Raw genomic sequence first — 17,500 nt, forward strand, 5'->3', positions numbered from 1 at the left:
GACTCAACCCAAACTGTACAGATTCTGACTCGGCGACTCAACCTAGACTGTACAGATTCTGACTCGGCGACTCAACCCAGACTGTACAGTTTCTGACTCTGCGACTCAACCCAGACTGTACAGTTTCTGCCCGCGACTCAACCCAAACTGTACAGATTCTGACTCGGCGACTCAACCTAGACTGTACAGATTCTGACTCGGCGACTCAACCCAGACTGTACAGTTTCTGCCCTGGACTCAAACCAGACTGTACAGTTTCTGACTCAGCGACTCAACCCAGACTGTACAGATTCTGACTCGGCGACTCAACCCAGACTGTACAGATTCTGACTCGGCGACTTAACCCAGACTGTACAGTTTCTGACTCGGCGACTCAGGTCTGAAACTCTAGAATCTAATCAGACTGTATGACTCACACTCTGAACTTGACTCAGGCTCTCAGACATCGACACACAGACGTCTTTATCGTGTATCAGGTAATAAGACGAACTCAGATGTAGAACAAAAACAAACGATCATCTCCACGGTAGCGTCAGGAAAACAATACACACTGATGTACAGGACACAAAGGACACAGATGATCCAGATTAGCTATAAAGAGTGTTATGGGGAAATGAGTTGGTTCAGATGTTCAGGAAACAAAAGGCTCAGAGAGCTGGAGCCCGTCCTGACAAATGGGGGCAGGGGGGTAGAATCTGCCCATAGCAGGGGGGTAAATCATCGGGGGTGGGGTGGAGAGGCAGTGATCATCATCATCATCACCATTTCAAAGGGGCAGAGAGAGGATAGGGGGTGACTGGAAGGGTAGGAGCTGGGGGTTGGGTGAATAGTGGGGGGTATTTAGATTTTTTTTTTTTTTTACCTCAGTGACTGTCACTGCATCACTCCATCTTCTGCAGAGGGCAAAAAGTGTCACAATACCAACCCTCCCAGAACCCTCCCAAGAACGAAAGCCCACATCTTAGTACGCAAATGATTACTGTGTGTGTGTGTGTGTGTGTGTGTGTGTGTGTGTGTGTGTGTGTGTATGTGTGTGTATGGTCAGGATGAATTTCACTATACAAATAACCTGAATATTTACATACCCACATTTGAATTCTTAAGATGTCAAATTCTTCTCCGTATTTTAAAAAGTTCAAGGAAAAAAAACTAATTTAAAATATAGTAAAAATAAAGATACACTAAACATGACATCACCACTAAGAGCTTTAACACCCAGAAAGCAGGTTTAAACACAAGCCCTTCATTTCTATTCTCATATGCGCTTGGTCTAGGGGGCGGAGCTAAAGGCTGTACACACTCAATTACATAACACACAGGAAGTGCTCACGTCACACAAACCGATTATAACAAATGTGAATTTCTTTTGTTGACCTCATGCAAATTACACACGGTCCTGCTGCTGAAATTCACTCTGCGTCTCTCTATAACATTACGTGCTTGTTAATATTTAAATATATGAAAAATAACTCATTAATATTCAAATCCTTGCTGTTATATCAGATCAAATGTGAGACTCAGAAAGCTTTGAATTTACTTTCCAGGCTTTAAAAAGGGCTGCACCAGAGAGTCAAAGCTTTACACACACACACACACACACACACACACACACACACACACACACACACAGATAAAAGAAAGACACAGTAGGGAATCTTTCTATTGGGGGAGGGCCTGGTCAGCAAGAATTTGTTACATCAGACACACTGACGCAAAACAAAAGCCACCGATTTCTCCATGCAAGAGTACACACACACACACACACACACACACACACACACACAGACATCAATACATAGACACACACCTGAGCCATGTCTCAGACCAGTGACTTTCTATCTTATCACTGCAGGCCTCCTGTATCAGGCTGCTTTTCACACACACACACACACACACACACACACACACACACACACACACACACACACACACACACAGATACCCCCTAATGCCAGATTATCCACAGAGCTGTGCATATCAAACGGCCTCGAGTGTGTCTGCACAGACTCATTTGCATACACACACACACACACACACACACACACACAATTGACAAATTGACTGTTGCAGCCAAGAAGCGACGCAAATCCTCAGCTTAATCACTAAAAATCCCCCTTAAGCCGAGTGTCGCAGCTAAACGGCGCAACGGCCCGGAAAACACACGATCACCCCCTCAGAGGGGGCAATTAACCCGTCTTTACCCCCTTCGCCCCCTCCCCCTTTGACTCTATTACAATAAGCAGGGCATTCCTGGGGCCGCTGACACGGACGGAGCGAGCGCGGAGAAGAGCCTGACATTTGAGATCCTCCCCCCAGAGGTCACGGGGTCGCGGCCTGACAGCCGCGACTGAAGCGAGCGACTGAAGTGCGCACTCGAGTCTTTCACATGGAAATGGAGCAGGAGAGTGAATGGAAGTGAGTGAATGCTGATTGCGGGGGAAATGTTAATGAATTACAGGACGGATTTCAGTTTGGAGGTGAAGAGGGCTTTCCACTTTTGCCCTCTCAATTAAAGGAAGTGCCCTCTCCTCTTCCTCTCCTCTTCCTCTCCTCTTCCTCTCCTCTTCCTCTCCTCTCTTATACAGTAGATTTTGTTTGCATTTAAAGACAACACAAGTCTAACACACATTAGCAAGTTCAACCGAAACTCCGAACGACTCCACAAAGAGACGCCGCTTTTGTTACACTGTGCTAAACTGCTAGCTTTAGCCTCCCGTCGCCTATTAGCTACATTAGCCTTGTAGATTCGAGGGAAGGTCAGACGGACGGAGTCTCGGGGACGGTGTGTACACTTTAAACTGCATCTTTAAAGCAGTCGAGTGTTACATTAACGCTCGCGTCGCACGTACCGTCGGGTTCGAAAGTCCGACTCTTATCTAAAACAGATAAAAGCTTCTCTGTTTCTGTTCTTATTTCAACTTGCAGTTAAAAAGGATCGAGTCCCTCGGACATGCCGAGAATGAGCTGTTACTATAGAAACCGTTAGAACGGAGTTTAAACCTGACGTTTTATTACTCGATCTGGTAGGAACCCGTGTCATCTTCGTTATAAGGACCTACGGTTGTGTGCGAAAGTTTGTGCACCCACTCGAGTCTCCTGCTTGTTGTTTGAGGAAGAGATGAAACAGGAGATTGGGAACGTTCCAGTGAATTACAAGAGAAGAGGAGGAGAAAGAGAGGCAGTGAGACTGATAATGTTTAACTAAACCTGAGTGGGAACATCTGGAAGTGTATATACACACACACACACACACACACACACACCTTGTCACATCTCTCCCTTAACACTAACTACCTAACTTAACACTCCTTGTGGTTTTTGTTTAGTTTTTTTATTTCTAGTGACAGGTATCTAATATTCTCCTATTATAGTGACGTGACATACGGCTAAGTACGGTGACCCAGACTCAGAATTCATTCTCTGCGTTTAACACATCCAAAGTGCACACAAACACACAGCAGTGAACACACACACACACACCATGAACACACACCCAGAGCAGTGGGCAGCCATTTATGCTGCGGCGCCCGGGGAGCAGTTGGGGGGTTCGGTGCCTTGCTCAAGGGCACCTCAGTCGTGGTATTGCCGGCCCGAGACTCGAACCCACAACCTTAGGGTTAGGAGTCAGACTCTAACCGTTAGGCCACGACTTATAAGATATAATAAGATTAATAATACTCTTTCAAATTTTTATGCTTCTTGTTCTATCAGCAGATCATTTTAAATCTTTCTAAGAATCAATCTGCCGACATCACTCGACTCCACCGAAAAAGCGACTCGGCTCTGAATCGATTCACCTGCCTAAAGCGAATCGATCGGGTTGTGCGTTTTGTGATGGAAAGTTGCGTTGTAAATTTTGCGAGCTGCTTAAACTGATCCAAAGGACGGAGCTGTAGAGCTACAGAGCTGAACTGAACTGAACTGAAGCTTGAAAATAATTAGCAAAAAATGATCCGACAAAAAATAAAAAAAAGTTCAAGCTCAAAATGTACAAAAAAAACTCGATAATCTATTTAATAAGATTGAGCTTATAACAAAAGTAAATTTGATGAGATCCAAGATGTCACTCTGCAGTGTGAACGTCTGTTTTCTTTGTGTGTGTGTGTGTGTGTGTGTGTGTGTGTGTGTGTTACTTCCTGTTTCCTGTTAGCTGGAAGAAAACCAGGGTTTCAGCTCGTTCTGTTGTTTACATCCTCTGGGTAAGATGTGTATGAATGTGTACAAATCATACAGATCAGAAGCTCGACCTGGACTGGAGACTCCTTGAATAAACAACGAATACGAACCTCATACGAAGTGTCTGCTGCGAACGAGCTGTTACCATAGAAACCGCAACACGAGAAGAGCGCACGAACATAACGATGCGGTCATAAAGTCGTCAGCGTACGGGTCGAATCAGACAGAGAGGAGAAGTCAATCTGTTCCGGATTAAACAGGTTAAACGGACAAATATCTGGTCTTATGACCTCAGGATCTCAGGAGATTTGATTCAGGTGACTAAATTCCTCAGGATTTCCCCGAGGATATTAAGGAACTGTGTCCAGGGAAGAAAAAAACAAGACCTAGAGCCAAGACAAACAGAGCGAAATCGAACAATCCAAACGAGTGCGATCCGGCGCTGACCTCGGCACGGAGGATGAATCAGCCGTCACGTGCAGGAGTTCCTCAGGCACGTCCTGTTTTGGGTCTCGGAGTCCCACTCGACTCTCCGAGCCGTAACATCCCATCGATCTGGGATTCCCCTGAAGCTCAGCCAGCAGATGCGTGCGTGTGTGTGTGTGTGTGTGTGTGTGTGTGTGCACGGAACAGGAACAAAAGGCCCACTTGGCTCATTTTCAAATGGAGAGAGATAATAGATTTAGTTTTAATGGAAACGTCACACTCAGCACACAGAGATTCACTTCAATCGATTCACTTCCGGGAGTCGATTCAGAGTCAAATGGTTCACTTGGAAGCTGGTGGATTTATAGGTGGTGCATTTTGTTTTGCTGCGTTTCTGCTTAACTGATCCGAAGGACGGTGACGTAGCGCTGCAGAAAAGCTGCTGATTTGGACCGAAACATAAACGAAAGGAGAGAAACTCTCGATGATAAACAAACGCCGCATCGGATTCTTTGTTCTCAGACTGGATTAGTGACGTGACCCGTACTCAGAATTCGTTCTCTGCATTTAACCCATACAAAATGCACACACAGCAGTGAACACACACACACACACAGCAGTGAACACACACACACCGTGAACACACACCCAGAGCAGTGGGCAGCCATTTATGCTGCGGCGCCCGGGGAGCAGTTGGGGGTTTCGGTGCCTTGCTCAAGGGCACCTCAGTCGTGGTATTGCCGGCCCGAGACTCGAACCCACAACCTTAGGGTTAGGAGTCAGACTCTATAACCATTAGGTCACGACTTCCCCCCTTTGTTTGAGTTACAGCTTTACCGCTGAAACTGGAGACTCCTTTCTGACCGATCCGAGAACTCTGACTCTGATTTTACTCCACATCAGATCCAAACCCTGGCTGGTGAACGATGACACACTGATGTCAGCGCAGGAGAAGCAGCAGCGACGCTCGCTAACGCTAGCTCCACACCCCGCGCCGTCGGGACGAGCTCTTCGCCACGAGCGCTGATATATTAGCGCACTTCTGAGGCACCAGTGAATTCTGGGAAAGCAGCCAGGAATGTGTCGTCAGGAGAGCGAGGCTGTGCTGGGGATCATGTGATTCACCACCAGGGCGCGTTATTGGGTTTTATCCACTGACCTGTTGCTAATCTCACAGCTGATCTGCTAACGTGGTGTCGCGTCACATTCCTGCAGAGATTAGAACACGATCACACACCTTCATCCACTCGTCCACTTTAACTATCCGACTTTCACTCAGCCACCACACACTCTGCTACACTGTATACATGTCTTTCTCTCTCTGTTTCTGTGTGTGTGTGTGTGTGTGTGTGTTTGTGTGCGTCTTTCTATCTATCTGTTTCTGTGTGTGTCTCTCTCTCTCTCTGCTTCTCTGTGTGTATGTGTGTTTGTTTCTGTGTATGCATGTGTGTGTGTTTGTGTGTTTCTCTCTCTGCTTCTCCGTATGTGTGTTTACATGGATTGAAAAAGTCATTGAAGTGTTAATTATGAATTATGTCACAAACACACACACATACACAAATACACACCCCTTATAATGTTTTACCATCACTCTGTGTGTGTGTGTGTGTGTGTGTGTGTGTGTGTGTGTGTGTGTGTGTGTGTGTGTGTGTGTGAGAGAGAGAGAGAGAGAGAGAGAGAGAGAGAGAGAGAGAGAGAGAGAGAGAGAGAGAGAGAGAGAGAGAGAGAGAGAGAAAGAGAAAAGGTCAGCAGTGATGCTGTGTGAAAGTGTGAAGAAGAACTGTGAAGTGTGATTTCGGTGAGATTTTCACACACTCAGCCCTCCATCACCTTTCACACACATGCCTCATACACTGCTCCACCCAACAGCATGGCCCTGTGTGTGTGTGTGTGTGTGTGTGTGTGTGTGTGTGTGTGTGTGTGTGTGTGTGTGCGCGTGTGTGTTTGTTGTCCTCCTGAGAACAAGGTGGAAGTGGAAAGAAGACATAGCTCATAAAGTGACCTCACACACTAAAACAAAGGCAATAGAACACACACAGACACACACACAAAGACACACACACACACACACCCACACACCCAGAGAGACACACACACAAACAGACACACACAGACACAAACACAGACACACACACACCCAGAAACACACACACACACAAACAGACACACACAGACACACAAGCAGACACACACAGACACTCACACACACACAAACAGACACAGACACACACAAACACAGAGACACACACACACAGACACACACAAACACACACAGACACACACACAGACTCTCTCTCTCTGTAGCTGAAGGAGGAGATTTATGGCTATAAAGTGAGAGATAGGACAGAAACCCCCTCTTCCTTATTCCACTCTTCTCTCTCTCTCTCTCTCTCTCTCTCTCTCTCTCTCTCTCTCTCTCTCTCCATTAGGCACTGGTGAGTGATAAACACAGTCTGTGAGCTGTAAATCCAGCATGAGTGAGACAGCACACCTATAAACCACCGCACACACACACACGCACACACACACAGACACACACACACAGTGACAAGACACACATGTGGTGAACATAATGCACATCAAAGACCTAAAGCACACAAAGAGAGACATGGAGGACACACATACACACACACACCAACCGATATACACAGACACACACCAACCGATACACACACACACAAACCAACCAATTCACACACACACACACACCAACCGATACACACACACCAAGCGATACACACAGACACACACGAACCGATACACACACACACACCAACCGATACACACAAAGACACACACACACGCACGCACACATCATTCAGTGAATGTATAAGTAAAGTTGACTGTTACTTTCAGTTCTCTGATTAAAAGTGTGTTTCTAATCATTCACAAGTGTGAGAGAGAGTGTGAGTGCAAGTGTGTGCATATGATAGTGTGTGTGTGTGTATGAGTGCTAGCATGTGTCTGTGGTTGCTACTGGATGGCTCACAGATGGCCTAACTTTAAAAGTGCAATGTTTATAAAGACAATACACTGACATTCACAGAAAGAGAGAGAGAGAGAGAGAGAGAGAGAGAGAGAGAGTGAGTGTGTGTGTGTGTGTGTGTGTGTGTAGGACTGTATGGTTTGTCTTGGCTCCACGGGAAAAGCATATGACAAGCACCAACCACAGCTGACTATATGACACACACACACACACACACACAGACAGACACACACACACACACCTCATTCTATAAATACCACAAGATGTGCTTATTAAATCAAAGAGGTTTAACAGCAACAATCATGCTCTCAGGACTGTGTGTGTGTGTGTGTGTATGTGTGCGCGAGTGTGTGTGGAGATTGGAGTGTCTCGGGCCCCTCACAGTGCATCCTAGGCCATCCCAAGAATGTGACCTCTTGTACAAACACACACACACACACACACACACACACACACACACAACTCTTTACTGACAGTTGGAGCCATACATCAGTTCACTGCACGCTATATCTCACAACGTTGTAAATCTACTAATAATGTTAGTATTTAATAGTAATATTAATGAACATGTCTGAATATTAATGAGCCTTCAGTGTTATACAGTAACATCATAAAGATTAGCAGAAGAGAATAAAAGACTTCACGTGTTGACGCTGGAGACTCCTTCATGTGTCTTACATAAAAATCTTCATACTGAGAACGCATTATTATTGTGAAGAAATAAACTGCACACACACACGCACACACACACACACGTGCGGTCTACTATCCTCTAACTGACAGAGACTTATGAAGGTCATGTCTGTGTGTGGTGTGTGTGTGTGTGTGTGCATGTGTGTGTTTGTGTTTAAAGAGAAGCAATAAAAGCAGCTTTTAGCACTGAGGGAGTGCCATCTATTTAACAACGTCACCCTGAAGCACACTTAGAGCTTAACACACTCCCTCAAGGGCATCCCGACCTGCCCCTTGTCCTGTGTGTGTGTGTGTGTGTGTGTGTGTGTGTGTGTATATGTGTGTGTGTGTGTTCTGGCAGGCCTCTTCAGAGTGTCTGAGTGCACTAACATATAATGGGGGTTACATCAATCCAGTCTGAAGAGGCTTTTTCTGATAAGCTGAAAGCCTTTCAAAGAGCACTGACCATACACACACACACACACACACACACACACACACACACGCACACACACACACCTGTGCCCTACATTGCAGTCAGCACATACAAACTGTGACGAGTAAAAACCCAAGGCAGACCACTCGGTCTGATTTAAGGTCTGATTTAAGGTCAGATTGCAATCACACACACATACACACACACACACACACAATGCAGGAGTGGTGATATAGTGATGTTCTCTACCTTTTACCCATCGACTCTATACTCTGCATTCTAAACCAAACACATCCCATAATATATTATTATTTTTCCTTTTATGGAAATATGACATCATTACATTGTGATGATCATATCAAATAAACATTACAGACAAACCAGCAAGCGCTGAGGAAACGCGTAACACACTCCTAAAGGTTCTGATTCGGGACACGACGTCTTGGTTTTTCTCACAGCGATGACATTAAAACGTGACAAAATGGTTACACGCAACGTTTAACGCTGAACCCTGGACGTTTGTTTGTCCAGCAATGATCTCTGAGGTAATACCTGTGATACAAACTAGTGTAGTTACTGTTGTACCACAAACGAATAAACACACTGCAGAGAAAAACAAAAAAAAAACAAAAAACAAGGGGTGCCAAAACTTTTTTTTTGCACCGATACAAGGCACAGAGAAAAAAAACAAAAACATTTGAGTAACAAGACGTGTTAGGTTTATAACACACACACACACACACACACACACACGCACACGTTCAAGTTCACATCAGGACAAGCGTCTCCCTGTGCATTGTGGGTAGAACAGCATTTTTTAATGCACCCTGAAACATTCCAGTGGTTTTCATATCAACCACAGAAGCCACACCCCTTTTCCATTTCTCCTTTGCTGGACAGGTGCAAAGGCCACGCCTCCTTTTCTGAGACGCAATGCAACAGTGTAAAATATCTGATCGCGTATTATAAAATCTGCCAACTGGCTCTAAACCTTGACCTCGACGTTCATTTGATTATATTATTTGACTAACGTGAACATGCGCGGACCTGTCTGGAAAATGTCCTCGGTTTTGATTCGGTATGTGATGTGCTCGCTAATTGGAACTTGGTGTGTGTGTGTGTGTGTGTTAGGATGTAAATAACAGACGTCACACAAGCTCTAGGAAAAAAAATGAGTCAGTAAATTCATCCTGAACAACAAGCTAATTTCCACCAGTGAGAGATTTCCACATGACTACCGTAACTCCTGGAGGAGCAGGTTTACCGTAAATACAATAAAAAGTGTCCACTTTATAAGTAAGTGTGAAAATGATAACATACTAACACACTATATGACAAGTTAGGAGTAAAAACCTCACTCGGCTGATACAGAATGCTAACACTGGAGACTCCTTCCATTAACGTTAAATAAAAATGGAATGTAGTAGCCTAGCGGTTAAGGTGTTGGGCTACCAATCATAAGGTTGTGAGTTCAATCCCAGGTCTGCCACTGTTGGGCTCCTGAGCAAGGCCCTTAACCCTGAATTGCTCAGTTGTATAAAAAAACGAGATAATGTAAGTCGCTCTGGATAACGGCATCTGCTAAATGCTGTAAATGTAAACGTAAAAATCCCCTTAAATCTCACCAAGACAATGAGCTGTTGCCAAAGAAACAAGAAAAGTTTACAACCGTCTCATCAACACCTTTTGACCAATAAGCTTTTATATATATATATATATATATATCCACCAGTTAGTCCACCATGCTAAACTTGTGGCTATAGACTTCCATTGTTTGTTAGCAACATTAGCAAAACAAAGCAAAGAAACATCAGACACCAAATACGTGCATTTTATGTGCTGGTATGAAGTGTGCCTTTAATAACCGCACTGTGATGTCGTGTGTAACATAAACAGACACACACACACGTAAGAGTTCACACCAGGACAAACTTCTCCCCAGGCATCGTGGGTAAAATGGCATCTTTTGTGTTGCTCAGGAACATTCCGGTGGTTTTACGTCTCGAATTTCCAACGAGTCGATTCGCCAAACACGTCGACGTGATCCGACACATCAAGCAGCATGATAACACACACGTAGCACTCAAATGACACAGCGAGAAACCAAATTCCCCTAAATATCTGCAGGACAACCAGAGCGAAAAAAAATAAGGCAAAAAGAGCAGGAATCACACACACACATCATCACTCTGTCAGCACTCGGCCGTGTGTACATCGCACACGAGTGTGAGGAGAAATCTCTCAACGCGTCTCGCACACGTCTCGTCTGAACAGAAACGTCCAAACTCGGAGCGGCTGCTCGAGGACCTTTGATGTCATGATCTATTTTTAAGCACAGACTTCATACGACTTCGGTAGGAGTTGCACGGACTAGTCGAGGGATGCGCTCGCTAGCCGCTGTGGGGCAGCCTGTTGATACAAAAAAAAGCAGCTAAATGTATTTTGTTAGCTTGAAAATTTTCATGTAAACATAAGACTACACATGAAAACTGGTGCTGTTTTCTAAACGCTTTAACGCTAAGACGGTATTTAATCGCATTCCGCATTCATATTTAAAGCTAAATAACGTTCCAGAGCCACAGGTTCACGTCTCAGATCTCGCTCGGCTAGTTTGGAGTCAGATCGGCGACTCAATAAAAATAGACGTCGTCTGGATTTTCGATGTCAAAAAACCTTGAAAAACTGCTGCAGAGCTCACGTCCGTCCTCCATCCGTCGTTACGCTTTACAGAGTTTCCTGGAACTTCCTTCCCGAAGGCTGTGCATGAGAGCGCGTTTTAAGGACTGGCACAAAAATAATGCACTGAAGCTGGAAATAAGTATGATGTATAGCCTGTGAGAGGCAGATAAAGTGCAGTTGGATGTAATCTCGACTGCTAAAACAGCCTGAAAGCAGTCAAGAAACAGTCATGTTGGTTTTTAATTACTTGTCTAATAGTAAAAATGAGTAGTCTAATGCAATGGTTAGTACAGAAAAACAAACAGGAAAGCAAGAAATCCCAAGGCTATGTTCTCATACACTGCAATCCAGATCGAAATTGTCCTCAAACTAGTGACAACTGAGTGAATAATAAAATAAAAACAAATCAATCTGTGTAAAATGTTCTAAATGTTAATCATCTTGAGTCTTTTATTAAACATCCTGCAACATTTCAAAGACAAATGCAAGACAGAAATGTGAAAAGATGCTCAAACAACAGCTGAACCCTCTGAGCATAGACCAGTGGGTGTGGCCTAAAATTATAATGAGCAGACTTGAGGTACTAAACAAAAGCTAAGTAGTTTCCACTCGCACGGTTAGCTCATTCATGCTAGGTTATCTTTTAAACACTAGGTTGCTTAGATACGAAGAGCCTATGTAAACTGACCCCAGATTAGCTCCGCCCACTTTACAATATAATAAAAAAGATGCGTATGAATACTCACTGGCTGGAGACGGGGTACTGTATCCACTCAAAGGAAGTGCAGGCAGTGCCGGAGGAGAAATCCCGCCCAACATATGAGGGATGAAGTAAGGATATGGGGGCATCGGAAAAATGCCCAGAGCATGGGCGTGGCCAGAGCCAGGGAGTGGGAGGGGTTTATCACTTCCAGACATAGTGATCAACAATCCATTGCAGCATGAAATAATGGATACGATCCTGCGATCTGTTTGATCATGCAAAAGCTTGAAGATGCATTGAGGTTTGTGTTACACGTCCTTCTAGAAATAAACTCCAAAGAAGTGTGTGTGTGAGTGTGTGTGAGCGATGACTTGTAGATTAACTCTGGAGATCACATGATGCTCCTAGGTCAGAGAGAGAAAGAGAGACAGAGAAACATTAGTACCTGTAACTCAACTTCATGAATGTTTTATTCCTTACTCACTATCACAATCTGGCTTCAAAAAAAACCTTGTTTGGTTCCAGTAAATGTAGAATTAAAAGCATGAGGGAACAAGGGGAGAGAAAACACAAAGTCATTAGCAGCAGGATCCTAAAGGACACACACACACACACACTCTTAAAGACTTTCTAAACAGACTCCATTTATCCTATGCCAGTAATCAATTAGATCATTTACTGTGCAGATATCAGCATCCTGAACACTTGAGTATATCCAGAAGGGCACTTCCAGAGAGGCTCCCTAAGTACACACTTGACACCTTATCCCTCTATCAGTTCTCCTGCTTATCACCCAGTCCCTATGATGTGACTTGGCCTGGTGTTTGTAATATTCCCTGAAAACCTGGCTGATGTAAGGTTTGTATCTCTTTCCCCTGTCACTGTAACACCTTTGCCCTGCCCCATCATTTGTCCCCAGACCTTCTTGCTCTGCCACTCTAATGCTTGGCAACCTATTCCCTGGCCTCCTGTAACATCTGGCCCTAACCATGTCACTCTATTCCCTGTTTCCCTTCTATTTGTTTCCTTGTTGCCCTAATGCTTGTCACCCTATTCCCTGCCCCACATCTACTTGTTGTCCTAATGCTTGTCACACTATTCTTTGCCCCACATCTACTTGTTGCCCTAATGCTTGTCACTCTATTCCTTGCCCCATATCTACTTGTTGCCCTAATGCTTGTCACCCTATTCCATGCCCAAGATCTACTTGTTGCCCTAATGCTCGTCACCCTATTCCCTGCCCCACATCTACTTGTTGCCCTAATGCTCGTCACCCTATTCCCTGTCTCCCTTCTATTTGTTTCCTTGTTGCACTAATACTTGTCAAACTTACCCTGTATCTGTGTCACTTGTTTTGCCCTGGCATTATTAAGTTTATCAGCCCTAGGCTTGGCTTATTCCCTATTCACCCAGTCTCCTGGCACCATAACACTGTCCTAATCATTTGTTGCCCATGTCACTCTAAGTCCGTCACATCCTGTGTCCCGGTCACTTACTGCTCTGTTGCCATGACATTTCTTGGTCTGAGACTTGGTCAAATCCAAACCCCTATATCCCTGCGCCATTGTGTTGTTTGCCGGCTGGCCCGTGGCCTTGTCATCAAAAGCATTATTGATTGTTGTCCTGTTGACTTCTTTCCATGTTAGTGTGACATTTCTGTCACTGTTACTTGTCACCTCGTTGCTGTGCCGTTTGTTGCCCTGTCAATATAGCACCTGTTGCCTGCGGTCCTGTCATTTACAGGAAATTAAGTCACTGTGGTTTAGTTCCTTCCATGTTCAATACTAAACCACAGGGTTGAACAGTTTTATTTTAGACAAAGGTAAAAGAGTATGGTATATAGGAGCTTTCATAATTCTCGTAGAAGACAATCTCATAATTGTGCTCAGCAGAAGTGTGGTACTGACTGAGTCATTTATTTGTAATATAGTATTACTGCTTCGATATCATGACGATATCGTAAATCATGATAAAATGTTAGGCAATTATCATGGTATAAAAATTTAATAACAGCCCCCGCCTTGCGAATTGATCGCAAAGAGAAACCGTGTGTGTTTGTGTGCGTGTGTTTGTGTGTGTGTAGCCGCCTGTCTGTGCATCATTTCTCAATTGTGTAAATCCACCCATCCATCTTCCCCTCTTGTCACCAGTTCATATTAGCATCCCTCCATCCACCATCTATCTTTGGCTAATCGAGTTTTTCCAAGCCCACGCAAACACACACAACGCTCCGCACTGATAAATCTCACCCCACCTCCGACATTCCCTCCCCAAAAAGCGAGGGTTATTATTTATCTCCAAGAATGCAGCAGCGGCGCACACTGCAGAGATTCATTTAAAGATTGTGTTTAAGAGGAGAGAGAAACATCGAATGTACAGACATAAAAGTGAGAGAGAGAGAGAGAGAGAGAGAGAGAGAGAGAGGGAGATAGAGAGAGAGAGATGGGTTTGAGTTTAATAGATCTTGCTCATACACAGGAGTTAAATGAGGATTTGGGTTGCCAGACCTACAGAACCTGTAGGATCAGAAGGTCATTTGAAAGTGAATTTATAGTCAGGTGATTTTAATCAATGGGGACGACAATCAGGTGTTTAATCTAAAGAACAGATCAATCAAACGTTCATCTTCCCAACACGTTTGTGGAAGTATATTATGGCACAAAGGGGCTTTCCGAGGACCTTAGAAAGATGAAAAGCTGATGCTCATCAGGCTGGACAAGGTTCTAAAATCTTTTGGTTTTAAAATCCACAGGAATACGGTGTAGAAATGGAGGAACATCAAGACCACCAGAATTCTCCCTAAGAGTGACTGACCAACAAAGATCACTCTACCAGCAAGTTGTGTTATAGTCTGCAAAGTAACTTCTAAGCAGCGGAACACCTCACACAAGTTGGTTAATGTTTAGGTTCATGAGTCCACCATCAGGAGAACACTGACCTACAGTGGTGTGCATGGCAGGGTTGCAAGAGGAACCGCCACTGCTTTTAAAAAAACAAAGACTGTCTGGAGCTTGCTAAAAAGCCTGAATGGGTTGTAGAAGTATGGACCCAAAATAGAAACATGGAGGTGGTAGTATCATGGTTTGGATTAGAGGTCTTCTTGGGTCTAAAGAAATGTTCCTGACCCGAAGTGACCTGAATCACTTTGTACCCGAACCCGACGTGCATAATTTATTTTTTTTTTAAGATAGACCCGACCCAAGACAACCCGAAAAAATTAGACCTGAGTCCGACCCGATCCGGTTGGCAAATTTTTTTAACCCGACTGGGCACGAATGTTGAACACACCGATGCAACCCTGCACGCACCAGTCAGACAGAAAAGTAACCGCTACACCGTGGATTAAAAATTGATTGACAGGTCTGTTTCAACAAAAATTAGCTTACCGCCAGCAACACGATGTCGCAAGCGGTCTTGGCAAACAGACGAGAGGTTGGAAAAGGACTTTATTCGATGCACACACATGAGATACAGTAGTTCGGGTCTTCTCGGGTCCTTTCGGTAAAAACACATTCATTTTAAATTACCCGAGACCCGATGCCGCTATTATTATACCCTACCCGTGTCCGAGGCACACATGAAACTTTTTGACCCGAACCCGCTCAGGTCTTGGGTCGGACCTCGGGTTTTCGGATCTAAGTGGACCCGTTAAGACCTCTAGTTTGGATCTGTGCTCAACATCTGGGTTCTGTCAGCTTGGCATCATTAATGGAACAAGGAATTCTAAATGGAACCAGAACCTCAATTGAAAATGGGCCTTGCAGCAAGACAACCATCTGAAGCACACAAGTCATTCTACTAAACCATGTGTAAAGAAGAGTAAATTCAATGTTTTTAAATGACCAGGTCAAAGTCATAACCTTAATCCAAAAGTATTGTTGTGTAAGGACCTAAAGCTGAGGTAGGAAACCCAGCAACATCCCAGGGGTGAAGCTCCTTCTCCAAGATAGGACTAGTGTGAACATCTGATGCTAAAACACTCAAAAAGCCAAAAAAGTTCATCAGAAATATCACGAGGATAAGAAGGGAAGGAACTGCGGGAGAAGAAGAGAGAGGGATTAAACAGCAGTCACATGAACACCATTAATGCCGACTACCTAAAGAGAGGCATCATTAACTTATTTATGGAGCAAATTAAAATACTATGAAACAGCAGGAGGAGAGGAATCGCAGCCCGAACCCTGCAGCAGGGGATTTAATGATCACTGGGAGACTCGTGGTTTTTACTGGAGCTGGGAACTGAGCATGAAATACAAGATACATGAGAAATTACTCACATAATTATTCACAGAATGTCTGTCTCTCAAACTGTCTGTCTGTCTGTGTGTCTATCTGTTTATCCTTTCTCCTGTCTGTCTGGCTTTACTCTTCTCTTTCTACTGTATGTCTACATCTCTCTTCCTGTCGGTCTCTTCTCCCGACTGTCCTTTTCTCATCTGTCTATATGTCCGTCTGTCCCTTCTCCTGTCTGTCTCTCTTCCTTTTGGTCTATAGGTCTTTTTATTTGCTCCTATATATATGTCTGTCTCTCTCCCTCTCTGTCTGGATATCTGTCTCCCTGTCTGTCTTTTTCTGTCTCTCTCCCCCTGTCCATCTCTCCACGTCTATATGACTGTCTGTCTCTCTTTCCTAGCCGTCTCTCCTCCTGCCTGTACACATGTGTGTTTAATGGTAAGTCTGATGGAGTTTGTTTGAAATGCCCTTTGACCTTTAGGTTTCTCAGCAGCTGCAATGTAAGATGTGTGCCAATTCAAACAGCTGCGCACACACACGTACACACACACGCACACACTTTCTGTGGTTATTGCTGGCACGGGCGCTTGTCTCACCTACACGCACCAACGGATAAGATGTCAGAACCAGCGAAGCGTGAGGTGTGTGTATGAGTGTATGAGTGTGTGTATGAGTGTGTGTATGAGTGTGTGTATGTGTTTAAGTGGATGGACAGAAAATGTCAGCACCACTCACTTTCGGCATTATGGGTGCCGCTGGCATCCGCACCAAATATATTCCACCAGGAGCGAATAACAGCATACACACACACACACACACACACACACACACACACACGTGCACACACACGCGCACGCGCATACACACATGCGCACACACACACACACAGAGCAATCAATCTGAGATGACTTTTATGACGATATTACTTGTATTTTGATAATCAAATAAAAAAAACAAGTTGTGTGTGTTAGTGAATTAACCATTAACATTATAAATAAAAAAGACTTGCTCCGGATTGGCTGATGGGTGTCGATATGTTTCATGGTAGTGTGTGTGTGTAGGACAATAATCTCTACCAAAATAACATTCATTATTTTCATACTACTGATAGATGAAGAAGTGAAACAGTAAGTGGGCGTGGCCAGAGGGAGACAACGTTACTGAAGCATTCTGATGTCAAAACAGACAT

The 17,500-nt window shown here is 44.3% G+C and overlaps 2 protein-coding genes across 2 annotated transcripts in view; both read right to left on the reverse strand.

Moving 5' to 3' along the window:
• The window catches only part of rpl23 (ribosomal protein L23), a 279,577-nt gene that overhangs the window by 134,607 nt on the left and 127,470 nt on the right, over nucleotides 1–17,500 (reverse strand). The window lies entirely within an intron of this gene.
• The window catches only part of rarab (retinoic acid receptor, alpha b), a 72,448-nt gene that overhangs the window by 38,073 nt on the left and 16,875 nt on the right, over nucleotides 1–17,500 (reverse strand). Inside the window, exon 3 of the mRNA XM_060891881.1 lies at nucleotides 12,122–12,482. Within this exon, the coding sequence (XP_060747864.1) occupies nucleotides 12,122–12,293 (172 nt within the window). The 5' untranslated portion in view covers nucleotides 12,294–12,482. The remainder of the gene's footprint in view (nucleotides 1–12,121; nucleotides 12,483–17,500) is intronic.

Source organism: Tachysurus vachellii, chromosome 18 (genome assembly GCF_030014155.1).
Source record: "Tachysurus vachellii isolate PV-2020 chromosome 18, HZAU_Pvac_v1, whole genome shotgun sequence".
NCBI classification, from domain to species: Eukaryota; Metazoa; Chordata; class Actinopteri; order Siluriformes; family Bagridae; genus Tachysurus; species Tachysurus vachellii.